General features: G+C 49.9%; 1 protein-coding gene across 3 annotated transcripts in view; it reads right to left on the reverse strand.

Moving 5' to 3' along the window:
* The window catches only part of zmp:0000000755 (phosphofurin acidic cluster sorting protein 2), a 49,229-nt gene extending 21,635 nt beyond the window's left edge, over positions 1 to 27,594 (reverse strand). For all 3 annotated transcript variants that reach the window (XM_047028854.1, XM_047028853.1, XM_047028856.1), the window contains exons 1-3: positions 27,264 to 27,594; positions 6,172 to 6,259; positions 375 to 464 (exon numbers count right to left, since the gene is read on the reverse strand). In XM_047028854.1, the coding sequence (XP_046884810.1) occupies positions 375 to 464; positions 6,172 to 6,259; positions 27,264 to 27,475 (390 nt within the window). In that variant the 5' untranslated portion in view covers positions 27,476 to 27,594. The remainder of the gene's footprint in view (positions 1 to 374; positions 465 to 6,171; positions 6,260 to 27,263) is intronic.
* Positions 27,595 to 27,905: the final 311 nt, after the last annotated feature.

Here is a 27,905-nt window from a genome sequence, read left to right on the forward strand (position 1 = left end):
GTAAACACACCTGTAGTGAGAAGGAGAGCTCCAGTTCAGTGTGTGTGTGTGTGTGTGTGTGTGTAAACACACCTGTAGTGAGAAGGAGAGCTCCAGTTCAGTGTGTGTGTGTGTGTGTGTGTGTGTGTGTGTGTGTGTGTGTGTGTGTGTGTAAACACACCTGTAGTGAGAAGGAGAGCTCCAGTTCAGTGTGTGTGTGTGTGTGTGTGTGTGTGTGTGTGTGTGTGTGTGTGTGTGTGTGTGTGTAAACACACCTGTAGTGAGAAGGAGAGCTCCAGTTCAGTGTGTGTGTGTGTGTGTAAACACACCTGTAGTGAGAAGGAGAGCTCCAGTTCAGTGTGTGTGTGTGTGTGTGTGTGTGTGTGTAAACACACCTGTAGTGAGAAGGAGAGCTCCAGTTCAGTCTCCATCAGCCCGTTGGGAGGGAGGATGTATTCGTTTGATCTCAGAACGCGTTTGGAGCCCTGTGGACACCAACACACAGGGTTAATATGATGCAGTACATCATATGATGCAGTACATACCCAACACATAAATACATCAATCATTTACTAGTAGGTAACGGTATTTCATGGTAAATGACCCAGAGCGGCAGCTCCCTAGTATCAGACCAGTCTGCCAGCTCATGTTCATCTGCTCTGGCAGACTGGTCTGGACACCCTCCCATTCAAACTGATTTCTCTCCAGCATGGAAAGTCCTGGGCCATTCACAATTGTGATTGTCATTCCTGCTCCAGCCATAATGAAAACCTCCTGGACCAAACGGTGTCAGCTCTCACTGTGGATGTTCAGCCTGAACAGCCTGTCTCACGTGGAAGTTCAGTTATGTTTCAGTTCTAAATGTAGAGCTAAAGGTTGGACTTCAGTGGTGTTGATGTTGACAGGAATACCTGGCATCAAGCCCACGTTCCCTGATCTGCTGTTAGAGCCCACGTTTCTCTGAATCAGACGACCATGGACCTGCTCCTGGCTGACTGGAGGGTTCATTGCTGTGTCTCTGGGTCTCCAGCGTGGACAAGACTGGGCGTGGATACACTTAGAACCTCCAACACACGCCGTGTCCTCAGAAGACCTGATTAAGTTCAAACCAGACAGGGCACAGCCTGCATCTGCCAGCCAGAGTGACCTTACAAACACATCTCTCTCTCTCTCTCCAGACTGTGAGGAGAAGGAGGAGGGTCTCTCTCTCTCTCCAGACTGTGAGGAGAAGGAGGAGGGTCTCTCTCTCTCCAGACTGTGAGGAGAAGGAGGAGGGTCTCTCTCTCTCTCCAGACTGTGAGGAGAAGGAGGAGGGTCTCTCTCTCTCTCCAGACTGTGAGGAGAAGGAGGAGGGTCTCTCTCTCTCTCTCTCCAGACTGTGAGGAGAAGGAGGAGGGTCTCTCTCTCCAGACTGTGAGGAGAAGGAGGAGGGTCTCTCTCTCTCTCCAGACTGTGAGGAGATGGAGGAGGGTCTCTCTCTCTCCAGACAGTGAGGAGAAGGAGGAGGGTCTCTCTCTCTCCAGACTGTGAGGAGATGGAGGAGGGTCTCTCTCTCTCCAGACTGTGAGGAGATGGAGGAGGGTTTTGGCCAAAGGAGCTTCCAGGCTGGCACACAGACCAACACTTCCTCCCTCAGATCAATCAGGCTGGCTATAAATAGTACTGCTGAAACAAACAAAACAAAGACTTTGGTGGAAGTTGTTTTTGTTTTGCTCTAGATATCAAACCCTGCATTCACCCTGAGATGAAAGAGAGGAGATGTGGGCTGGCAGCTGTCAGCTGTTCACAGGGTAGCAGCAGAGATAGGGAGACATGCAGAATATATGTCTGGACCGTGTGACTGGATACTAACAGGTATCTTAAATCAAGCAAGCTGGTTCATAGCCGCACAATTCAGTATCACTGTGCGTCTGAGGAAAAAAAATGCGAGTTGGGTCGTTATCAAAATTGAAACACTTTAGGTTAGTTTAGACATGCGATAGTTAGCTATCTTAACAATTTAGCTAGCTAACCAAATGCCAAACTATGAAATCAATATAACACATGCCTGCTATGAATAATAAATATGCTACAAGTAGTTGCTATAATTATGTACACTGTGTCGCAACCACCGCCCACAAGGTACATGCAGAGAGATTATTTTATTGTGAACATCAAAACTATTTAAACTGGGGTGTCTATAACTTTCATAATCCCATACTTCGTTTTATAAACGCTTCGCATCAAGCCGAACAATGCCCCTTAGCTGTGACAAAATAACCACATACCACTGCCTGTTGTGAGGTATTGCTTGACAGTACATTGATAACAAGAGGCGCACACATACACACGCATTCTCTGAGGTTAGGTCTTAACTCAAGCCTCAAAAAACTACAAGTGGAAATCATTTGTTTGAATAACGCAAAGAATAAAAGCTGGCTGAAATGAGGCGTTCCACTTAGCTACAACAGGCTACGTTCTTGAGCTGCGTGGAGAAAGGGCGACATTTCGCCGACAGCAATGCCAACACTACCCCCACCTCCTTTATCCCACAGGACTGTAGAAGAACACTTAAGCCCCGTCTAAACGCTTCGTTTTCTCAGGCACCTCAATCGTAACGGGGGGTATATCTTACAGTCACGGCAACAGGGGCTTGTCTTACACAGAGAGAGCAGGCACCAGCTAAAGCTTGACACCGAGGAGGCCTGAGCTGTGCAGGTCTGAGAGGTTGGGACAGGGAACATTAGCACAGGAAGCCAAGTGCCCTGTGATGGCCTGACATGCATTAGCAGCGAGGACGAGCAAGCTAGCACTCTCACCCCTCTCTCTCTCCGCAAGTACAAGCTTATCCACTCTGGTGTCTGACCAGGGCCAGATGGGGGAACGTTCAACTAATATGTACAACTCCAGTCTGCCTCTTAACTGCCTCTCTCTGTCTATATCCTCTCTGTCTCTCTCACTGTCTGTCTCTGTCTATATCCTCTCTGTCTCCCTCTCTCTCTTTCAGTCTCTCTCTCTCCCCATCTCCCTCTCTCTCTGTATCTCCCCCCCCCCTCTCTCAGTCTCTCTCTCTCTCCCAGCATCAGATGCCAGAGTCAGGGACCCAGTCAGGAAGTCAGAGGAAACAAGTACTGTGAACCACTGTTACAGTACATTTTACATTTACAATTTAGTCATTTAGCAGACGCTCTTATCCAGAGCGACTTACAGTAAGTACAGGGACATTCCCCCCGAGGCAAGTAGGGTGAAGTGCCTTGCCTAAGGACACAACGTCATTTTGCAGGGCGGGGACTCGATCCGGCAACCTTCTGATTACTAGCCCGACTCCCTCACCGCTCAGCCATCTGACTCCCTGCAGTAGAGGGTGTCAGAGAGAGTCCTGATCCCCTGTTACAGTAGAGGGTGTCAGAGAGAGTCCTGATCCCCTGTTACAGTAGAGGGTATCAGAGAGAGTCCTGATCCCCTGTTACAGTAGAGGGTGTCAGAGAGAGTCCTGATCCCCTGTTACAGTAGAGGGTGTCAGAGAGAGTCCTGATCCCCTGTTACAGTAGAGGGTGTCAGAGAGAGTCCTTTCACCCATCTCTGATCCACTGAAACAGCGACAATCACGGGATCAGTGATGGCAGCTAAGAGGAGAGGTACTGGATCAGGTGGTCCGTGGACGGCTCCACACCACGACTCTATTAAAGGGATCTGGTTTCTGTAGGCCAGGAAGGCGGAGGGCTTTAGTAGTCACCACACAGACACACACACATTGGACCAGCACACGCACCCAACATATCATTGGATCATGTCTGGACTGCGGCTGAAAATATGAAATGTGGATTTTACGCATGCCCAAACATAATCCCACTCCCAGAGTTGTCTCAGCACGACCCCAGGCCCCCCCCAGGCCCTCCCCCCCCCCGGGACCGCCAGAGGGTTGGGAGACTGCTGAGTGCAGACTCATGTTCTCTCATGTCAGACTGAAGCAGAAGCTGTGTGGAGGAGTCGGCAGGAGAGGAGAGGAGGAAGACAAGGTCCATGGGGTCTGGACAGAAAGGGCTGAGGAGTACCATGTACCATACTGTGAAGACTACTTTGGGAGGATAGAGAGAGAGAAGACAGCCAGAGAGAGATAGAGAGAAGAGAGACAGACTGTGAACTGAGATGTTCTCATCTCGTCATGGCATCTTGCCCTCAGCCTGGTCTTGTGATGGGATAAGATGCTCCAGTCCCTGGGGATACGTCTGGTCTGTAGGACCCACACTCAGGGCTATTTAACCTGATCAGCTGCATACAGGCAGGCAGGCAAACAGGTAGGCAGGCAGGCAGGCAGGCAGGCAAACAGGCAGGCAGGAAGGCAGGCAGGCAGGCATACAGGCAGGCAGGCAGGCAAAGCCTCTGAAGGTGGCTGCAGAGGAATGATGACAAGGCTTTAGAGGCCCTTGTTGGTTGGCCTCTCCTACAAACACCTCTCTCCTCCATCCCTCCCCCCTTCTCCATTCCTCCCCCGCCTCCCCCTTTCTCCATCTCCCCATCGTCTACGTCCTTGCCAAACAAACCTGCTGGAAATCGGATTTAATGCTCCAGTTCCAGAGCTGGGGAGAGAGAAGAGGAGAGAGGAGGGGAGAAGAGAGAGGACGGGAGAGAGGAGAGGAGAGAGGAGGGGAGAGAGGAGGGGAGAGAGGAGGGGAGAGAGGAGAGAGGAGGGGAGAGAGGAGAGAGGAGGGGAGAGGAGAGAGGACGGGAGAGAGGAGAGACACCACTTGGTGTGTTCCCTCCTGAGCTGGCTGACTGCTCCTTCAGCAGGCTGGCCTACACTGGCTGACTGCTCCTTCAGCACGCTGAGACAGGGAGGGGGGTATATATATATAGTGTTGTCTGCAGATCTCAATCAGAGCTGATGGCAGCGGGGAGAACAGATTTGGAGCATGTGCCCGGTGCATCATGAATTAAAGGGAGAACATGGGTGGGGGTTAGCAACACCAGATTATCAGTATTATAGGACTCAGAGGTAGAAAAACTGAGGAATCCTACTGACTGATGTTTGGGTCTATTATTAGTGGTATCCCCCTCCCCTCCCTCCAGTGAGAGCCAGCAGCAGGCTGTGGTGCTGTGGGCTGAGAGGGTACCATCCAGGCAGGGCACAGGTGCCACATCTATTCTTAATGGAGCTGTGCTCCGGGGGGCGGGGAGCATAGCAGGCTGTAAATGATTCACACAACCCAGCGCCCTGCAGAGACAGGGATGACAGGTAGCTGTCAGGGGTTCCAAATGACCTGTCATCCCTGGTGCATATGGGGAGCGCATGCACGAGGGCTAGCACACACACACACACACACACACACACACACACACACACACACACACACACACACACACACACACACACTGAGGAGAAAAGAGAGCTGAGATGGTAAAGCAGGAGCAGGGCTCGTGGATAAGACAGCAGCTCAACCTCTCTGTGACTCCCTGAAGGACCCCATCCGCCGGGACCTGGGGGTGTGTGTGTGTGTGTGTGTGTGTGTGTGTGTGTGTGTGTGACGGGGAGGGGAAGGTCTTAGTGCATGCTGTCCAATCCCTGTCCCTTCATCGCCATGACAATTTAGCAGACCTCCACAGAGCTTTCAGCTTGGCCGCTTGCTGCCTGTCTAACAGCTACCATACACAGCATCATCTACTGTCTAACAGCTACCATACACAGCGTCATCTACTGTCTAACAGCTACCATACACAGCATCATCTACTGTCTAACAGCTACCATACACAGCATCATCTACTGTCTAACTACTGAGTAACCAATCAGCAGGTTCCTCCTGGTGACAGCCTGGCTAGGGACGCTTTGCTAGGAGGACAGGATGTGACTTCCTGGTCCTAGCCCGTCATGTTCAGATGAAGGTGTCAAACAGCTATAATGTCGACTCTGAAGAGGTCTGTTCTTATGAGGGTGCTAATGCCCTAAGCTCCTGATGTCACACAGTCACCCAAGCACCTGTACAGCGAGGTGACTCACCGCTTCCTGTACGGAGTTTCACACAATCTGAAGGATTACTGGCAGGACTTATCACTGTCTGGCTCTGTCATACACTGCAACACGGTGCAGACTTTACCCCAGAGATGCATGTCTGCATCTGTTATGTGTCATTGGACAACTAGCCCAGTCTGATCCTGCGCTGGGACACGTGACAATGAACCATGGTCGTGTTGAGACCAGGAGGTTGTTTCACAAACCTGGATTTTCACAGCAATCACCACGGAGTTGAGGTCTTTATCGAGCTCCCTCAGGATGATGAGTCTCTTCAGAGTCAGACTGCAGAGCCTGGTGACGAGAGAGGGGGAGGGAGAGAGAGGGGGGAGAGAGAGAGAGGGGGGAGAGATACAAAGGAGAGTGAGGGGGGAGAAAGACAAAAGAGAGAGGGAGAAAGGGGGGAGAAGCAGAGAATAATGTGAGAATGATTGAGAACACACCTCCATGACACCTTCATGTCTCAGAGTGAAACATGCCAGAGTCACCGCGCCCCATGCACAGCCTGCACACAGTGTGTCATAGCCAGGCCCCACTGTGCCACACAGCTGAAAGGGATACAATGTTTCATCCTACTTCCTGTGACCTTTAGGTGACTTTTTAGTGAGGAAATGAATAACTAACTAGTGGAGCTGAAAGACCTGCAGTGGCCTCAAAGGAATTCCACACAGTGAGTGACTGGGCACATAACCCCCACGTGACTGGGTCCAGAACCCCCACGTGACTGGGCCCAGAACCCCCACGTGACTGGACCCAGAACCCCCACGTGACTGGACCCAGAACCCCCACGTGCTCCCAGCAGCAGGACAGGCTGACGCCACGCTCTCCAGTTCAAAGCCCAGCCTGGCCTCCCTGTGACGGCCGCCAACACTCAGAGCATCTTCAAACACAGACCACCCCGGGACACGGGCCATGAGCCAGACCACCCCGGGACACGGGCCATGAGCCAGACCACCCCGGGACACGGGCCATGAGCCAGACCACCCAGGGACACAGGCCGTCCCCTGGTGCTCTGGGTGAAGGTACCGTTCAGACGGACAGCATGAGGTCCTCCCCAGCCCTGCTCTGGCTCTGCTCCGGGGGACAGACGGACAGCATGAGGTCCTCCCCAGCCCTGCTCTGGCTCTGCTCCGGGGGACAGACGGACAGCATGAGGTCCTCCCCAGCCCTGCTCTAGCTCTGCTCCGGGGGACAGACGGACAGCATGAGGTCCTCCCCAGCCCTGCTCTGGCTCTGCTCCGGGGGACAGAGGAGGACCCAACAGTCTGGGACAGTCAGGGTTCAATAAAACACACAGGAGCCGCTAACCTGGGTGAAGCCAGTTTCCAGACTGGCACTAGCAGCAGACACATCCTGACACACAGCTCTCACGAGGACAGGAGGAGATACTGAGCAGTGTGCTAACACAGAGGTCACTTTGGTAACTTTATTACAGCAGCAGAGACAGGCAAGAGATACAGAAAATATTATGATGAATACAAAAAATACAATGGACATATAATAAACGGGGAAGAGGAGGAGGAAGAGGAGGATGTGGATGAGGAAGCTCCTGCTGCTCCAGGAGAAGCACACATCTGTTGACCTTTAAAGCCCTTCAGAACCCTCTGAAGGGCTTTATCCACACACACACACACACACATCATCATGTGTGCATCATGACCAGGCTGAGGCTGGGGCTGAGGCTGGGGCTGAGGGGAGAGCAGGCCCTCAGCGTTGACGTAACATCCCCAACCCTGCTTCCCCAGACTGTCAGATTAAGACGGATACGCAGCAATTAATGGACTACCGTGATACCGTAATCGAAAAGAGGGTAAAACAGGCAACTGGAACAGGAGAGTGTGTGTGCATGCATGTGTGGGTGTGTGTCACCATGTTGTCAAACCATCCCTCTGGGGATGGAATGTGCCAGACAGGACCTAGTGCTTCAGTGCTTCCTGTCCCTATGACGTGGCCTCCCTCTGCCAGCCCTCGCCCCCCGGCCCCAGCCCCCGATCTACATATCACCACATTCTTCAAGAGGGTGGCGGGGGGGTGATCCAGGTTTCTAAGAAACCACAGGCTCCTGTGGTGAAACCATATGAACTGTGTGTGTGCTCCACCTCCACACTGCCCCTGTATGGGCGGGTTTAGTCTGGGAACACCAGAACCACACACAGATGCAGGGCTGGTCCACTATGTCCCTGTCCATCTTTTCCTCTCTCTCGTAGTCTCTCTTCCCCTCTCTCTCCATCTGTACTGCTCTCTCTCTCCCTCTCTCTTCATCTATACAACAAAACTTCCCTGCTGTCTCTCCCATGTCTCTGGAGGATGATTCACATGTTATGAATAGTGCTGGAGGCGCTGAGGGGTCACCTGGGGAACAGGCTACATATCAGCAGGTGTCTCTCTCTCTCGCTCCCTGGTCTTCCTCAGAGCCAGGCTGGAAGTGACACTCATGACGATCTGTCTGGCCGGCCACAGCCTCACACACCCCCTCATCACAGCCTCACACACCCCCTCATCACAGCCTCACACACCCCCTCATCACAGCCTCACACACCCCCTCATCACAGCCTCACACACCCCCTCATCACAGCCTCACACACCCCCTCATCACAGCCTCACACACCCCCTCATCACAGCCTCACACACCCCCCTCATCACAGCCTCATGCTGACTACACACACTGCTCTCTCCTATGGGCTTTTTTTGTGAAAAGCCCTTTTGAAAGAAAAGATCAGTCATAATACTTTTTCAATCTGTTTCCTCCTTGATAAGAGCCTTAGGAGGAGGTGGTGTATGTGTGTGTGTGTATGTGTGTGTGTGTGAGTGTGTATGTAAGAGAGATGGGGGATCCCTGAGTCAGTTTGCTATGAAACAGAGTTCACAAACACAGCCTGCAAAGGTTGCTCTCTTGGATCATTACTGTTAAAGTCTGGGCTTATTGATCCTGAAGGTTGTTTACATTTGAAGTCAATTTGTCTTTGGCACTCTCTCAGTGGATTCTCTCAGTCTGCCCTTCTACTTCCACACATGCATGAAACAGTGGGCGATAACATTGTTGGAATGCTTTGCAGGGTCTGTAGCTGAAGGGTATTTTTTTGAAAATTAAAACTTTAAACAAGCTGTGGGTGAAAAATCTAGGCCAAAACTCACAGCTCTGATACTGGATGCTACTGCTAATGCTATGCTACAGGCTAGCTTTCTAGCGCTCCAGTTTCATAACTCTGGACCAACTCACTGACAGTGTAAGCCCATCCCAGAGACATATGACACCTAGTTAAACTACTGGGAGTCAGGTGGCTGAGCGGTTAGGGAATCGGGCTAGTAATCTGAAGGTCGCAAGTTCGATTCCCGGCTGCGCCAAAAGTGACGTTTTGGGCAAGGCACTTCAACCTACTTGCCTCGGGGGGAATGTCCCTGTACTTCCTGTAAGTCACTCTGGATAAGAGCGTCTGCTAAATGACTATATGTAACTATTATAAACACAAAAAAAAGGAAAAAAACTAACAGTTAATTGATTGACTGTTGATGGATGGAAGTATGTCGTTTCCATCTGACAGTTACAGTGCGGGTACCCACAGTCCTCTCAAGCAGCTCACATCACGACACCAGCAACAGTTAGCAAGGCCCCCACCAGGTCATTAGCACTCTCATGTCGACTCTCTCTGGCTTCTGAAACAATCAAACAGCCTCCCTCCCTCCTTCAATCTCTATCTCTCCCCCCTCTCCTTCCATCTCCTTCTCTCCCCCCACCCCGTCTCTCCACTCACGGGGCTAAGGATGAGGCTCAGAGTCCATCGCTTCATGTGTGCTGGAGCAGCTCTAACCCTCGCCCTAACCCTAGCCCTAACCCTAACCCTGACCTCCTGTCTCCCTGACAGACAGCAACAGGTTTCTAATAAGGAGGGGGGCAGTACAAGTCATTATGAATGATGATGTCCACCACTCTCAGGCTAATCACTGGGAGCTCAAGAGATCAATCTATACGTCCCAAACACAATCACTTATCAGGCAGCACTCAAACAGCCGTGGAGGCAAACAGGCAAACATTTGCATTCAGATAAGCGTAGGCCTGGATGAGAGACGAACTGCTGCGTTATCTCTCCTTTCCCATCGCCTCTATCAAACACACTCTCTGCTAGTGACTCAACAGCATTTCAATCACGCTAAACAGACTTCCACAACCCCAGTGTGTTTCTAAACCAGGCGTGGGTGTTTCTAGACCAGGCGTGGGTGTTTCTAGACCAGGCGTGGGTGTTTCTAAACCAGGTGTGGGTGTTTCTAGACCAGGCTTGTGTTTCTAAACCAGGTGTGGGTGTTTCTAGACCAGGTGTGGGTGTTTCTAGACCAGGCGTGGGTGTTTCTAGACCAGGTGTGGGTGTTTCTAGACCAGGTGTGGGTGTTTCTAGACCAGGCGTGGGTGTTTTTAGACCAGGCGTGGGTGTTTCTAGACCAGGTGTGGGTGTTTCTAGACCAGGTGCGGGTGTTTTTAAACCAATTTCCCTCTCTCCACAGATACATGTCTGGATTTGCTGCAGGAAATAAAATCCATGTTTCTGACTGGAACCAATCAGCCCCTCTCCATGATCGTGGAGCAGCAGCTGGTGCCCTCCCAGCTTCACATGCTACACATGAACCTGCATGATCTGAGGACAGAACTAGCATGGGGGGAGAGCGAGGGAGGACACATGGCTGGAGAGAGAGGGCCTGTGTGTGGGGTCTGCTACAGGGAACAAGACAGAGAGCTCGCAGAAAAGGAACCAGGAATAAAAAGCCTGCTGTCCCAGCCCTACTTCCAGAGCTGTCAGTGTGCTGTGGACAGCACACTCTGCATGAGGGTGACCAGGTCCCAATCTCACAGAAAGCAGCTTAAACATCACGCTCGCTGGAACCACTGAAATCTGGGCTGTTCAACGCTCCAAAAAGGCCTGGAGCATCACATCCTTAACAAAGCATAGTAAAGTCCTATTCCTGGGAATCACACAGAAGTGCTTTTCTCTCTTCAGTAAAAGCAGTTCTGACAGAAAGCAGCAGCACTTTGTTACTGTGGTAAGCCATTACCTGTTCATGTCTGGCTGCATAATTGAACCCAAATAAAAAGACTACTTGTTTAAAAGCAGCTTCTTTTGAATATTTCATTCTTGTACAAGAATAAAGCTCAAGGGAGTGTCTATTCAGGGTAAGGGCTGTGTTCATTTATTTATTCTTATACAGCACTGGGGGGCTAGGCTGCTGCAGCTAGCGCTGCACTGGAGATGATGGAAAAGGCCCCAGGAAGGAGAGACAAGAGGAGGAAGAAGAGGAGAGAGAGCGGGAGGAAGATTGAGTACATTTAAGAGATGCTCAATTCATTTTGTAGGCTGTTCATGACCAGCAGCGTGGACTAATCCCTGAGATTGCCTGGGTGATCTTTAACAGGTCCCCCTAGTGGGGGGCAGCACAGCTTAGTCTGCACTTACACACTGCTCATCCACTCTGGTGTCTGGTCATCAGGGCAGAGGGACACATGTGGGCAGAGCTTTAAATCGCTGAATGAACAATCTCCTCAAAGCCAGCGTGAAGGACAAGAGGGAGGAGGAGGGGTAGAGGAGGAGGGGGAGGAGACAGAGCAGAGGATGAGGGGGAGAGGAGGAGGAGACAGAGGAGGAGGGGGAGGGGAGGAGACAGAGGATGAGGGGGAAAGGAGTAGGAGACAGAGGAGGAGGGGGAGGGGAGGAGACAGAGGATGAGGGGGAGAGGAGGAGGAGACAGAGGAGGAGGGGAAGAGGAGGAGGGAAGGAGACAGAGGATGAGGGGGAGAGGAGGAGGAGACAGAGGAGTAGGGGAAGAGGAGGAGGGGGAGAGGAGGAGGAGACAGAGGAGGAGGGGAAGAGGAGGAGAGGAGGAGGAGACAGAGGAGGGGGGGAGAGGAGGAGGAGGAGACAGGGGGAGAGGGTAAAAAGGGAAGGAAGGAATTATTTTAGAATGTCCTGATCTATAGACTGGCCAGCTCATCAAACTCAGTGTATGCAATATGCTGGAGTTGACACACAGTGTCAACACATACACACACAGCCCCAGATGTCTGAGGTCAGCCCCTCATCCACGGGCCAGAGGAACACGACAGATGTACAACACATCCATACATCACAGAAGGCTCTGCTTTATCCATTCAGAAATCCTCGTCATTAAGCCTCACAACAGCAGCTCCTCCTTCAGGGGGGGGGGGGGAGGGGGGGGGGGGGGGGGGGGGGCAGGCATCCTTCAATCCCCAGCAGGCACTACATAAGAGTCTCCCAACAAAGTGCTTTTGTGCAAACAAACCAAAGAGCCATTAAACAGAGGAGCTCTTATTAGATAAGAGGAAGAGTGTTTCACATCTCCATTAGCAGGTATAAATATAGGACCTTAAGCTCTTTAAGCACAGAGGAATCCATGATGATAAGGCAGGATGGTGAGGCACGATGGTGAGGCATTATAATGGGGCATGATGGTGAGGCATGATGGTGAGGCACGATGGTGAGGCATGGTGGTGAGGCACGATGATGAGGCACGATGATGAGGCACGATGGTGAGGCACGATGGTAAGGCATGATGGTGAGGCACGATGGTGAGGCATGGTGATGAGGCACGATGGTGAGGCACGATGGTGAGGCACGATGGTGAGGCACGATGGTGAGGCACGATGATGAGGCACGATGGTGAGGCATGGTGGTGAGGCACGATGATGAGGCATGAGAGTGAGGCATGGTGGTGAGGCATGATGCAGCCTAGCCCACCACTGCTGTATGACACTTCTAGCACCTTGAAGCCTCTCCTCCAAAGCCAATTCAAACACAGGTGGTAGCATGGACTTTCAGCCTTCATCTTCACCTCGAACACTGTGAATTATGCAGACACGCACCTCCACCAGAAGAGTAAGACACAAAGAACACATCGTCTATGTGGCAGTGTGTCTGCTGGCATGCAGTGTGTGTGCTGATTTATGTAGGATATTTCCCCAAATGTCAACCATGGGGCTATTTGGAATCCCTCCCCTTGCCTGATGTGGTTCCAGCAGTCTCACACCCAGGGTTGTGTTCACACCTCGGGTCCCAGTGAAGTGCAGTCGCTCACAGGGGCCGGATCTGCCCGCTGTGTCGTGTGCCTCATCTCTGCAGCGCTAAATGAGCTTGTCTGTTTAACCCTACTCACTAATGGATGAGCTCAGTAGACCTGTGTCTGGTGCTGGCAGCAGGGCCAGGGTCAGGCCTGTTTACTGCATCATTCATCGATGAGTCTGGGCTCGGCTTTCACACTCCACACCCCTCTACCAGCCCCAACATCAGGAGGCAGCCGTCTGGAGAGATGATAAAGAATGACGCAGTGTTTCCCACAGATTAGAAAGTGGCGGGGAGGAGTGGGGGTTGTCAGACGCCCAACCCTGCCCGGTTGTCCTTCGTTAATAATTTGTTACAGTTAATTCGTTAATAATTTGTTACATTAAATATTAATCCAAAATGATTCACACCTTCACAAATTAACAACAACATATCATTTCTGCATTATGCATGTAGCAACGCTAGTGGTAAACAACTATTTAACTGGTCGGCTCCATGACGCCGAGTAAGTAGCTAGCTCTTGAGACTTCTCACCAAAAGAACGAAGGGGAAACTTCGAGTACTGTAAGTCGCTCTGGATAAGAGCGTCTGCTAAATGACTAAATGTAAATGTGAGTAAGGTACCTAGCGAAAAGTAGCCTCAACCTTCCTCGACTTTTAGCTACGGCACTAATGCTGAAGGCTCGCTGATATAGCTGTCGGTCTTACTAGAACGGCATATGTATGCATTGTTGCTAACGTGTGCTGACGTTGTGACTGTGTGCATATGTGGGAAAGACGCATGAGTGACAGAGAGACGAAGGGAGAGCAGGGGAAAGGAAATGCAGCTGAACGAATACGCTGCATGTTTTAACCTAAATAGCGATAAAAAAAATTTTTTTACGAAACGCAATGTGTGGCGGCCGGTGTTGATTCTGTGGCGCACCGCCACAAATTAGTCTATGTGTGGGAAACACTGAATGACGGATGTTGCTGGGGACAAAAGTGTCTGACAAAGACAGAGAGACAATGACAGATATCTGTCTGTTTGTCTAACCACTGGTCTTTCCACTTACAACTTCACCTCGGCATCTTTAACTTCACCCAATGAGCTGTTAATCATCTGTGTAGCAAAGAGAGAGACAGAGACAGACAGAGAGAGAGAGAGAGAGAGAGAGAGAGAGAGAGAAAGCCTGGAGGTCAGAGGTCAGAAGAGGAAATGTAATCCAATTAAAGTGGATCGCCAGTGCAACAGAACCCTCTGTGTTGTGTGGAATCTGTCATGACAAGCTCGTCACTCGGGGCAGGGGCGTCCTTATAACCATCCCACTCGTGTGCCACTCATCACTGAAATAAACATGAACTTTAAAATAATCATCTTAAACTACATTTACTTAAGTTAAGGCTTAGTATGCCGAACATAACCCATATACAAGTACATGGGTCAATTCTAATATTAAAGTCTGGACAATAACTCTTATAGCTTTTTTCTAATAGCTTTTTACTCAATAGAGTTCGACTTAATCGAATGGTGGAACTTCAAGCGTGAACAGTATGAATATATAAGGTCCATGGTGTAGCCTAGCTAAGCTAACTGTGATTCTACGACTCACCACGATTCTAGCTGAGCAACAGTGCAAAGCTGGAGCTGGCGGAGTAATTATCGAGCCAGCTCTAACTAGCTGGTAGCTGGTGCTTTGGACAACTACCTAGTCTAACATTTACATTTAGTCATTTAGCAGACACTCTTATCCAGAGCGACTTACAGTAAGTACAGGGACATTCCCCCTGAGGCAAGTAGGGTGAAGTGCCTTGCCCAAGGACACAATGTCATTTGGCACAACCATTTGGCACAATCGAACCTGTAACCTTCTGATTACTAGCCCGAATCCCTAACCGCTCAGCCACCTGAGCCCCTACCACTGTTTGTAACAGCCAAAGCCATTGAAGAATATGTTTTGGTAACAGCTGGCACACATTATGTACTAGCAGTACATCATTCTTTTGTTGTTGATTTATTTTAAAAAATCTCGGAAAAATCGTGAATCGATTTTTAATCGAATCGTGACCCCAAGAATCGAATTGAATCGTGAGGTACCAAAAGATTCCCACCCCTAGTAGATAGTCTAGTCATTCTGCAGTTCTACGAGCCAGTTGTAGACTGATATTAGCCTACCAGATCGTATTAACCTACCAGCCTACGAGCCACCTAAAAAAATAAATAAAACACCAAACACCCCCCAAAAAAGATAACTCCCAAATCCCGGAAGCTAGCTAACTAGGCTAACTACATAGCTAACAAAAAGCTCTCCGTCTCTACCAAACACAGTAAAAATACAAGCTTTTATTGTACAGCCGGCCTTGTTAAGAACGCATGCGTCATGTGACGTCTTGACATCATGTTTCTGACTGTGGCTAGCTAGTTAGCTAGTTAGCTAAGGTGCAGAGTCCAGGTAATAAGATTTCCCCATCACCATTCAACCTTACGTTACGAAGTAGGGTTGGGTGTAACTTGAGCGTTAGGCAAATCTAAGCAAGAAATGAAAAGAAGGCTTTAAGAAAGAAGACAAGTGTGTTTTCAGAGCTAACTGTGCCAGGGCAGGACTGCTGGCAGGGCTGGAGCAGGGGAGCTTTACTTAGTTGGTTTTAGCCCCGTAAGCAATGAGGACCTGGAGGGAGGCCTGGCCACAGACCCATCAATAACAGAGGAAAACACAGATCAGCAAACAGCCTGGTGCTGCATCTCCCCAGATGTTGGAACCCAGAGCTGGTCGTGAGGGGCCAGCCCAGAGGGGAGGAGCCTCATGCCCCAGAGGGGAGGAGCCTCATGCCCCAGAGGGGAGGAGCCTCATGGGTAAACAGGAACAACAGACCCGCAGGCGTCACCCTCTCGAACCTCAAGGTGTAGTTTGACCTTTTATCGACCTTTATTAAAAGATACATAATAATAATCGTGTTGTGCTGCTCTGATTGCTTCTGCCCCCCCCCCCCCCCCCCCCTCCCGGAGGAAGGCTTGGGGCATGTCTTTTATCATATCTTTTTATATGTTTTATGTCTCAGTTTCATCTTTCCTAGCAGCGGTCCCTGGGTACAGACCTGTGCTCCTGCCTCAGTCCTCCCAGGACTGTCCCTGCCTCAGCAGTCCACATGATGAATGGACCCTTGTCATGCTGCTGCTTTTACCAACGTTTCTCAGAGTAGCCCAAGTCCAGTGGTTTTCTTTAGTGTGCGCAGCAGTAATGTAGCAGCTGTGATGTCAAACTAGGTGGAAACTATGAAGAAATAAGGCTCATAAGACACAAATAATAACTTGCAAGCTCAGGGTTTGCTGAACAGTAATCACCGTAATAACAGTAGAAAATGTGCTGTTCATTCAGAATCATTACTTGTTTTTGATCCAGTATTTACATATTTACTTGCAAAGCAACCAGTGCTGATGTGAATCCTGACATCTCAGGCTACAACAACAAAAGTCAAATAACCCAGCATACGCACAGTGATTTGAGTGACTGTGGGAGTACCATCAGTAGGCAGAATGCTTGACCTCACACAGCCTTGACTGACTGATCACACAGCAGGGAGCCAAGAGGCCTGATGCCCCCTTAATCTGAGATTACACACAGGGACTGGACCTCCAGCCCACCCGCCTTTCTCTGCCTCGACTACAAGATGAGCTCTTTACATTTACATTTAGTCATTTAGCAGACGCTCTTATCCAGAGCGACTTACAGTAAGTACAGGGACATTCCCCCCGAGGCAAGTAGGGTGAAGTGCCTTGCCCAAGGACACAGCGTCATTTTGCATGGCGAGGAATCGATCCGGCAACCTTCTGATTACTAGCCCGACTCCCTCACCGGTCAGCCATCTGACTCCCACTCCCACTCTTTAGAGACCTGAAGAGCTGTCTGATAGTAAAGTACACAAACACGCATTGAGAAATGTGTTTATTCTCGAGTGGCAAGACTTAACTGGAATATTAAGTAGCAAAGTTTATGTCTGTGGGGTTCTGAGACGAGGCTCTGTACATTTCTATGATGGGTCATCTGCATTCTGGGTCATGTGCATTCTGGGTCGTGTGCATTCTGGGTCGTGTGCATTCTAGATTTGTGTGTGTTTAGGCATAGTTCTGTAGAACCATGACAGCGCAGCGAAAGCCAGAGATGTTTTGTCCATGAAATAAACGTCCTCTGTGTTTCTGCAGGCACAGCCTGCTCAGGACAGCCTGAGGGGAGACAAAAGGAGGAAGAAAGACAAGCTACAAACTGTTGTATCTTTTTCCACCAGTGAGCTTATTTTGACAGGATCCTCCTTGTGTTAGAAAACGAGTTTCCATATTTCCATGAGGGAGGGTGAGGGATCTTCATTCCAGACTGGAAAGACTGGCCACCTCCACTTCACCTCCACCTGGGCCCTGGCCACAGAGCTCCAGAAACCAGCACCCCTCTTGCAGGGGGCGCTAGGAGAGAGGGGCTGTCAGAAGAGGGGGAGATGCTGGGGGGGGGGGGCATGCACAGGAGAAGAGGGAATGCACTTGGCAGCATTAGCAGCTGTCTGGTTGAGGAGGAATGTCAAAAGTTTCCCAAGGAAATAATTCCTTCTCCAGGAAGTTAGAAAGAGTGTGCCAAGACAGCCTGGGCCCAGGACGGGGGAGGGGGGGGGGGGGGGGGGGTAGACAGCAGCTAAGGGAACAGCTAGCTCCTAATAGGAAGTCCCACCCCAGGATATGGTCATGTGACCAGAGAGGTGAGACCTCGCCAGGGGTCAACATGGGTCAGGACCAGAGAGGTGAGACCTCGCTAGGGGTCAACATGGGTCAGGACCAGAGAGGTGAGACCTAGCCAGGGGTCAACATGGGTCAGGACCAAAGAGGTGAGACCTAGCCAGGGGTCAACATGGGTCAGGACCAGAGAGGTGAGACTTAGCCAGGGGTCAACATGGGTCAGGACCAGCATCAGGAAGGCCCAGGTCTGCCCTCCCCCCAAGGCCTCAAAGTAGAAAAACTCCACAACAAGCACCCGGTCTGCAGCGCTGGGGTCAGAACACTGCGCTGGAGTCTTGGAAAATACCTGGCACCAGAACCTAGTAAACACGGGTGATGAAAAACGAAAGATCTTCTGGAGGGAAACTCTCCACTCAAGACTGAACTCCATCCATGGAGGGAAGAAAAAAACACAGAGGAAGAGAAATATCCAACAGCCCACAAAGGCTGAAGAAAGCTGCACAGGAATAAATCATAAAAATTGACGATTCAATTGTAATGATTTAATCCTGTACGCCCTAGATTTTAGGGCTTAAGAGTTTTTGGTTTACGGTGGGTCTGACAGAGCTTAAGTGACTTGGCCATTATCTAGAAGAATATGACAGCAAGAAAAGAATACTGTGCACCACGCCTTGGAGTGACATACAGGTTGGGGTTAGGAGCCGACACGGTCAGTCTGCTGCTAGTGTTGATGGTCCTGTTCTGGCTGTTGTGTCAGTTGTCAACAGAGTTGTTGTAGTCCTGCATGTCACCCAGACAGATCTCCACGCTGCATTCCTGGAGGGGCCCTGGGCTGGGCAGGGCGGCAGGGCTGGCTGGGAGGCAAGGCTGGCTTGGAGGCAGGGCTGGCTGGGAGGCACGGCTGGGAGGCACGGCTGGAGGCAGGACTGGCTGGGAGGCAGGGCCGGCTTGGAGGCAGGGCTGGCTGGGAGGCAGGGCTGGCAGGGAGGCAGGGCTGGAGGCAGGGCTGGCTGGGAGGCAGGGCTGTTTATCATCCCAACGGAACGGGATTAAGCAGGGTCCAGTGAGCAGCATCAGATTACCACCTCATCTTCTTTCTCAGTTATGAAATCAGATTACAGCTGCTCCCCTGAAGAGGGGCTGGTGGAGGGGCTGGTGTGGGACGGGGCTGGTGGAGGGGCTGGTGGGGGATGGGGCTGGTGGAGGGGCTGGTGGGGGGACGGGGCTGGTGGAGGGGCTGGTGGGGGATGGGGGCTGGTGGAGGGGCTGGTGGGGGACGGGGGCTGGTGGAGGGGGCTGGTGGGGGACGGGGCTGGTGGAGGGGCTGGTGGGGGACGGGGCTGGTGGAGGGGCTGGTGGGGGACGGGGCTGGTGGAGGGGCTGGTGGGGGACGGGGCTGGTGGAGGGGCTGGTGGACGGGGCTGGTGGACGGGGATGGTGGATGCCTGGACCCCACAGCGTCGAGGTGAGGTCACAACATGCCTGGACCCCATAGCGTCGAGGTGAGGTCACAACATGCCTGGACCCCATAGCGTCGAGGTGAGGTCACAACATGCCTGGACCCCATAGCGTCGAGGTGAGGTCACAACATGCCTGGACCCCACAGCGTCGAGGTGAGGTCACAACATGCCTAATCTTTTCTTCTCTGCACGCTTGGCTTTGTGAACAGGGGGTTTTCCATCACTTTCGCCTCAAAACAGATTTTAAGCTTTTTCTGCTCTCCTTGTCTGTTGTTGATTATCCAGCAACATTCATGCAGCATTGGTCAGCTATTCCTCCAGAGAGAGAGAGAGAGAGAGAGAGAGAGAGAGAGAGAGAGAGAGAGAGAGAGAGAGAGAGAGAGAGAGAGAGAGAGAGAGGAGAGAGAGAGAAGAGAGAGAGAGAGAGAGAGAGAGAGAGAGAGAGAGAGGAGAGAGAGAGAGAGAGAGAGAGAGTGAGAGAGAGAGAGAGAGAGAGAGAGAGGAGGAGAGAGAGAGAAGAGAGGGGAGCAAGGGAGGTAACTCCCTTGTCTGAACCAAAACACAAGAGTCAGGTTACAGCTATGGGGAGAGAGAGGGAAGGACTGTACAATGCATGAAAATATGCACACTCAAGATAAGTGATATTCAAATATTATGATATTTAGGATAAATAACCGTGCATCAGTGTAATCTAATACATGTAAAGACTGTTTTGTTCTACTAAGTCAAGATGTAGCTTAAAAAAGTCGCTTTCAATAACAAGATATCGAGTTTGTCATCTCTTTGCTAACCGCTTGCTTAAGACCTTGCATGCAGTCACCAGAAGAAGAGTTCCTTGGACTGCACACCACCAGGATCAGAATTTAATTTAGCAAATTCAAAATCAAAGCTGCAAACCTACAAGGGCCTACTGTACCCTATACCCTATGCTACTGTACCCTATACCAGTGTTTTTCAAAGTCTGGGGGGGATGAAAATTGGGTCGGCAAATATGTTTTCATAATTATTCATAATTCGGAGTCAGGTGGCTGAGCGGTTAGGGAATCGGGCTAGTAATCAGAAGGTTGCTGGTTCGATTCCTGGCCAAATCATGAGCTTCAAACTTGTTTAAATAAATACATACATATGCCGCGGGAACTAGGGGTGCGGACTGGCCATCGGGAGCACCAGGAGAAAAATAACGATGGAAAACCAGGCTAAGAAACATAAGGGTGGGGCTGAAAAATTGACCTTGACAAGACAAGGTTTTACCAATGAAAAAATTGCTGTTTATTTTACATAAAGCTCCCAAAACTATTTTGCGCTCAAATAAAGGCCCCAAATTGCTGGCGCGCCCCTTTTAAGTGTGGAAGTACCCATCTTTCTTTCCGAACTAGCATCACATCAAACACAGACTGTGCATGCATTATCAGGACAGCTGTGGTGGCGTATACTATTACTGATGACAATTAGAACAAATTATTCTGTTAAACCTTGAACAAATAAATAATAACAATAGGGAAATTGTATATTTGCAAACACCCATTTTTATATAATTTGGGTCGTGAAGGTTTGTCATTTTGAAAATGTGGGTCAAATCGAAAAGTTTGAAAACCACTGCCCTACCCTGAACCCTACTGTACCCTACACCCTACCGTACTGTACCCAACCGTACCCTGTACCCTACCCCCTAACCTACTGTACCCTTCTGTACCCTGTACCACACCCTACTGTACCCTACCGTACCCTGTACCATACCCTACTGTACCCTACACCCTAACCTACAGTACCCTCTCGGTGCTCCCGATGGCCAGTCCATACTGCGGAGCTGTGCCGCGGTGGTGGACTTTGAAGTCATATCATTTTTTATTCTCGTGCTGTCAGGGGATGCTGCAGCACCCTCAGCACCCTTAGTTCCTGAGGCCATGCCTATAGCCTACCCTACAGTACCCTATACCCTACCCTACAGTACCCTATAGCCTACCCTACAGTACCCTATACCCTACCCTACAGTACCCTATACCCTACCCTACAGTACCCTATACCCTACCCTACAGTACCCTATACCCTACCCTACAGTACCCTATAGCCTACCCTACAGTACCCTATACCCTACCCTACAGTACCCTATACCCTACCCTACAGTACCCTATAGCCTACCCTACAGTACCCTATAGCCTACCCTACAGTACCCTATACCCTACCCTACAGTACCCTATAGCCTACCCTACTGTAATCTATACCCTACCCTACAGTACCCTATACCCTACCCTACAGTACCCTATAGCCTACCCTACAGTACCCTATACCCTACCCTACAGTACCCTATACCCTACCCTACAGTACCCTATACCCTACCCTACAGTACCCTATACCCTACCCTACAGTACCCTATACCCTACCCTACAGTACCCTATACCCTACCCTACTGTACCCTATACCCTACCCTACTGTAATCTATACCCTACCCTACTGTAATCTATACCCTACCCTACAGTACCCTATACCCTACCCTACAGTACCCTATACCCTACCCTACAGTACCCTATACCCTACCCTACAGTACCCTATACCCTACTGTAATCTATACCCTACCCTACAGTACCCTATACCCTACCCTACAGTACCCTATACCCTACCCTACAGTACCCTATACCCTACCCTACAGTACCCTATACCCTACCCTACTGTAATCTATACCCTACCCTACTGTAATCTATACCCTACCCTACAGTACCCTATACCCTACCCTACAGTACCCTATACCCTACCCTACAGTACCCTATACCCTACCCTACAGTACCCTATACCCTACCCTACAGTACCCTATACCCTACCCTACTGTAATCTATACCCTACCCTACAGTACCCTATACCCTACCCTACAGTACCCTATACCCTACCCTACTGTAATCTATACCCTACCCTACAGTACCCTATACCCTACCCTACAGTACCCTATACCCTACCCTACAGTACCCTATAGCCTACCCTACAGTACCCTATACCCTACCCTACAGTACCCTATAGCCTACCCTACAGTACCCTATACCCTACCCTACAGTACCCTATACCCTACCCTACTGTAATCTATACCCTACCCTACTGTAATCTATACCCTACCCTACAGTACCCTATAGCCTACCCTACAGTACCCTATACCCTACCCTACAGTACCCTATACCCTACCCTACAGTACCCTATACCCTACCCTACAGTACCCTATACCCTACCCTACAGTACCCTATACCCTACCCTACTGTACCCTATACCCTACCCTACAGTACCCTATACCCTACCCTACAGTACCCTATACCCTACCCTACAGTACCCTATACCCTACCCTACTGTAATCTATACCCTACCCTACAGTACCCTATACCCTACCCTACAGTACCCTATACCCTACCCTACAGTACCCTATACCCTACCCTACTGTACCCTATACCCTACCCTACTGTAATCTATACCCTACCCTACTGTAATCTATACCCTACCCTACAGTACCCTATACCCTACCCTACAGTACCCTATACCCTACCCTACAGTACCCTATACCCTACCCTACAGTACCCTATACCCTACTGTAATCTATACCCTACCCTACAGTACCCTATACCCTACCCTACAGTACCCTATACCCTACCCTACAGTACCCTATACCCTACCCTACAGTACCCTATACCCTACCCTACTGTAATCTATACCCTACCCTACTGTAATCTATACCCTACCCTACAGTACCCTATACCCTACCCTACAGTACCCTATACCCTACCCTACAGTACCCTATACCCTACCCTACTGTACCCTATACCCTACCCTACAGTACCCTATACCCTACCCTACAGTACCCTATACCCTACCCTACTGTAATCTATACCCTACCCTACAGTACCCTATACCCTACCCTACAGTACCCTATACCCTACCCTACAGTACCCTATACCCTACCCTACTGTAATCTATACCCTACCCTACAGTACCCTATACCCTACCCTACAGTACCTTATAGCCTACCCTACAGTACCCTATACCCTACCCTACAGTACCCTATAGCCTACCCTACAGTACCCTATACCCTACCCTACAGTACCCTATACCCTACCCTACTGTAATCTATACCCTACCCTACTGTAATCTATACCCTACCCTACAGTACCCTATAGCCTACCCTACAGTACCCTATACCCTACCCTACAGTACCCTATACCCTACCCTACAGTACCCTATACCCTACCCTACCTATACCCTACCCTACAGTACCCTATACCCTACCCTACAGTACCCTATACCCTACCCTACAGTACCCTATACCCTACCCTACTGTACCCTATACCCTACCCTACAGTACCCTATACCCTACCCTACAGTACCCTATACCCTACCCTACAGTACCCTATACCCTACCCTACTGTAATCTATACCCTACCCTACAGTACCCTATACCCTACCCTACAGTACCCTATACCCTACCCTACAGTACCCTATACCCTACCCTACTGTAATCTATACCCTACCCTACAGTACCCTATACCCTACCCTACAGTACCCTATAGCCTACCCTACAGTACCCTATACCCTACCCTACAGTACCCTATACCCTACCCTACTGTAATCTATACCCTACCCTACAGTACCCTATACCCTACCCTACAGTACCCTATACCCTACCCTACTGTAATCTATACCCTACCCTACAGTACCCTATACCCTACCCTACAGTACCCTATACCCTACCCTACAGTACCCTATACCCTACCCTACTGTAATCTATACCCTACCCTACAGTACCCTATACCCTACCCTACAGTACCCTATACCCTACCCTACTGTAATCTATACCCTACCCTACAGTACCCTATACCCTACCCTACAGTACCCTATACCCTACCCTACAGTACCCTATACCCTACCCTACTGTAATCTATACCCTACCCTACAGTACCCTATACCCTACCCTACAGTACCCTATACCCTACCCTACAGTACCCTATACCCTACCCTACTGTAATCTATACCCTACCCTACAGTACCCTATACCCTACCCTACTGTAATCTATACCCTACCCTACAGTACCCTATACCCTACCCTACAGTACCCTATACCCTACCCTACAGTACCCTATACCCTACCCTACTGTAATCTATACCCTACCCTACAGTACCCTATACCCTACCCTACTGTAATCTATACCCTACCCTACAGTACCCTATACCCTACCCTACAGTACCCTATACCCTACCCTACAGTACCCTATACCCTACCCTACAGTACCCTATACCCTACCCTACAGTACCCTATACCCTACCCTACAGTACCCTATACCCTACCCTACAGTACCCTATACCCTACCCTACAGTACCCTATACCCTACCCTACTGTAATCTATACCCTACCCTACAGTACCCTATACCCTACCCTACTGTAATCTATACCCTACCCTACAGTACCCTATACCCTACCCTACTGTAATCTATACCCTACCCTACAGTACCCTATACCCTACCCTACTGTAATCTATACCCTACCCTACAGTACCCTATACCCTACCCTACAGTACCCTATACCCTACCCTACTGTAATCTATACCCTACCCTACAGTACCCTATACCCTACCCTACTGTAATCTATACCCTACCCTACAGTACCCTATAGCGTAACCTACTGTACCCTATACCCTACCTTACAGTACCCTATAGCCTACCCTACTGTACCCTATACCCTACCTTACCCTGCCCTGCCCTGCCCTACCCTAGAGGGAATTGTAACGGTGTGAGAACCGTGAAACTCACTCCTCAGGTATGTAGCAGGCCACCCGCGTCAACGAAGGGCTAGCTTTTCGTTGGCTTAGTTGGTAGTGGTCACGCTTGGCAAGTCAGAGGCCGAGCGTTCGAATCCATTGAGTGGCGGAGCGTGGCTGTTACATACCCGTCACAGAAGCAGCAGGCTGGGGTGTGACATGGGCAGTTAAACAGAAGACGTCCACTAGACCTGCACAACCTTTTACAAAGAAGAACATATTGAACCTGGTTCTCTGGTACTAAGCTGTGAGAAGAACAGCCTTGGTCCATGAGGAATAGAAGGCAGTGAATCATGCTTCGTAAACAACAGCTTTGTTTGAAGGAATGCCCTCCCAGAGAAGGGATCATTTTCAGCTCCACACAGCTGGGTCACCATATGCTGAGGACGGGTGGAGGAGCTAGCTAGCTAGCAGCTGCACAGCGCAGCCCAGAGGAAGGCTGTCTGGGTCCGGCTTCATGCAACATTAAGCCCTTCTTAACATTTGGGCCCAGTCTCAACACTCAGCTGAAGATCCTGCTGGCCCAGCAGGGCTGGAGAGTCGGCGTTCACATCAGGACAACTTTCCATATCAGCTACATTCAGTCCCAAAGCCAATCATTTACAAACGTACCTCCTTGAAAGTGAGGTTGTAGGCAAAGCTAAACAGGCATTAATCTAGTGCTGCAGCAAGATTTCTATCTCAGATATTGAGCCAGTAACTGAGTTTGTCACTGCACCTGAAAGAGACACAATTGCCTTTCCTCCTAGTTGATAACGCATCAAAACACACATTTAACTCCTTCTCCTTTTCATAAACACACCCTATCTTTCTCTCCTCAGCACTGTATTTTTTATCATATTATTTTAGGATTTACAGAACATAGAATCAGACTACAGCTGAACTGGACCTGCATATCTCACATATCTCACATTATGACAGCATATTTTGCATTTGTGGAGGTTTATTAAAAGGCACCCATGTACAGTAGGCAAGTACATTGCCTCTCTCTCTCTCTCTCTCATACACACACACCTACTCACACACACACACACACACACACACACACAGCCATCCCCTGCCTGTTTCTCTTCCAGGACACATCTAGGTCAAAGCTGATTAATGTGCCCAGAGCTTCAGTGAGCTTTCCCAGTCAGGTGGCAGCAATGCCTGCTCCTCCAATGATGTTTACCAACACAGGACATCACCAAACTAGCTGGCCGCGCTCCCTGCACACCTCCCGAGGAGGGCAGGACTTGGAGATGTGCGCTGACTGAAATGATACAATCCCCGTCTATCCCCGTGTGCCATGGTGATTCCAGGACTGTCACTGAAGATGCTGCTGAAAATGGAGGGTGAAACAGAACCACTGGTGGCTACGTAGAGCATGGCAGACCAGACATGACTGCATGAGTCACTTAAGTTGTTCAAATACTCGAGCTCTCGCTGAGATATAAAACCAGGGGGAAAGCTTGTCATCCGAGACAGGTTGACATTGCATGCCATAGCGTGTTTACCACTGGAGCAGTTAAAGCAACGCGTTATTTTCTTAAATGTAAATTCGTCTTTCGAGATTTGAATCAGTGTGGCTGCAAATGTTTTGCTAAGCAATACTTACAAGTAACTGATCTATTCAATATTGTAAAGTAACTGATCTATTCAACATTGTAAAGTAGCTGATCTATTCAACATTGTAAAGTGTGCATCGTCGATGTAGCCTCCTGGAACTGTGCTTTCAACTAACAGCGTGTCGGTCTCTTACTATTTACAGCGGGTCTACGCGTTTTGTGAACCGGACACCGCCGTTTCTGGACCGGGTAGTTATGACGGAAGGTTTAACATATCAAATATTTTCGTAGCCTAAAGTATACAATACGCCAAAGGACCATATAGTTCAATGCAAAAGACCCGCCAACACGGAACTGTGAATCGTTTTAGGTGTAATAATCAATACAATTATAAACATACTTCAAAGATTCCACGTGCTAACGTCAGACATTTGAGAGTTGAGAGTGAAAACACCAGGTTATAAAATGCATTTGACATTCAAAACTCACCACATTTATGAAAATTACGAGAAATCTATCAGACAACATTCCGTTGTGTTTTCTTTTTTGAATATCATCATTTTAACTATATTGATTATAGCTACCACACAGCCGCTCCTCCTCCATGCAGCGAACAGAGGCGTGCAAACCGGACGCACCCAGTGCTAAAACGCAGGGACCAATGCTAAGTGAACTATCCTATTATTCTTGTATCAGAGAAAAATCGAATTAAATAATATTTCCACCTTAGTGGGTTTAAGCACAATACCTTGGTACACAGCTTGGTGATGAGCGGTCAATTTCCCAAGTCGCAAAGAGGTTCATAGGAACAGGGATGGGTCCTGATCCCCCCGAACCCTGGACAACCGTCCCGGTGAGCCCTCCAGCCGGGACGGTCATCGGTGCTGGTCCGGCGCCACCACTACTTGGGTTCAGGAAGGCGGCACGAACCCCTCCTCGCTCCACAGCCGCCGCCATCATCACCTCCTCTGCCTGGGAAGCAACTCTGACTGTGTCTGCCTCGCGCGGCTGGTGCTGCCTCGAGCCCGTCCGGGAAGCCCGCTGCTCCAGTTTCTCTCACAAACTATAAGCAGCAGCGATAAACTGAGGCGCTATAGTGGTGATGTTGATGGGCGGGGCCTGACAGTTCCTACTGTAAAAGACGACGTGCTGTTCCTGAACGGTAGGGGGAGCCTCTGCGGATCGTTATGAAGGCCCCTACACCAACTTAGCAGCCCTTGTTTACTTTTGTTTACTGAATTACTGTCTGACAGAAAGTAAAATCAAAACATATTATAATGATGATGATGAACTACCCTCTAATGGCCACTGTCTGAATTACTTAAACGCCAGTTAGGTCACTTTTTCTGTAACACAGTGTGTACACTGGCACATAAGAGCAACAATCGAG

This window comes from Hypomesus transpacificus, chromosome 11, assembly GCF_021917145.1.
Source record: "Hypomesus transpacificus isolate Combined female chromosome 11, fHypTra1, whole genome shotgun sequence".
In the NCBI taxonomy this organism is placed as follows: Eukaryota; Metazoa; Chordata; class Actinopteri; order Osmeriformes; family Osmeridae; genus Hypomesus; species Hypomesus transpacificus.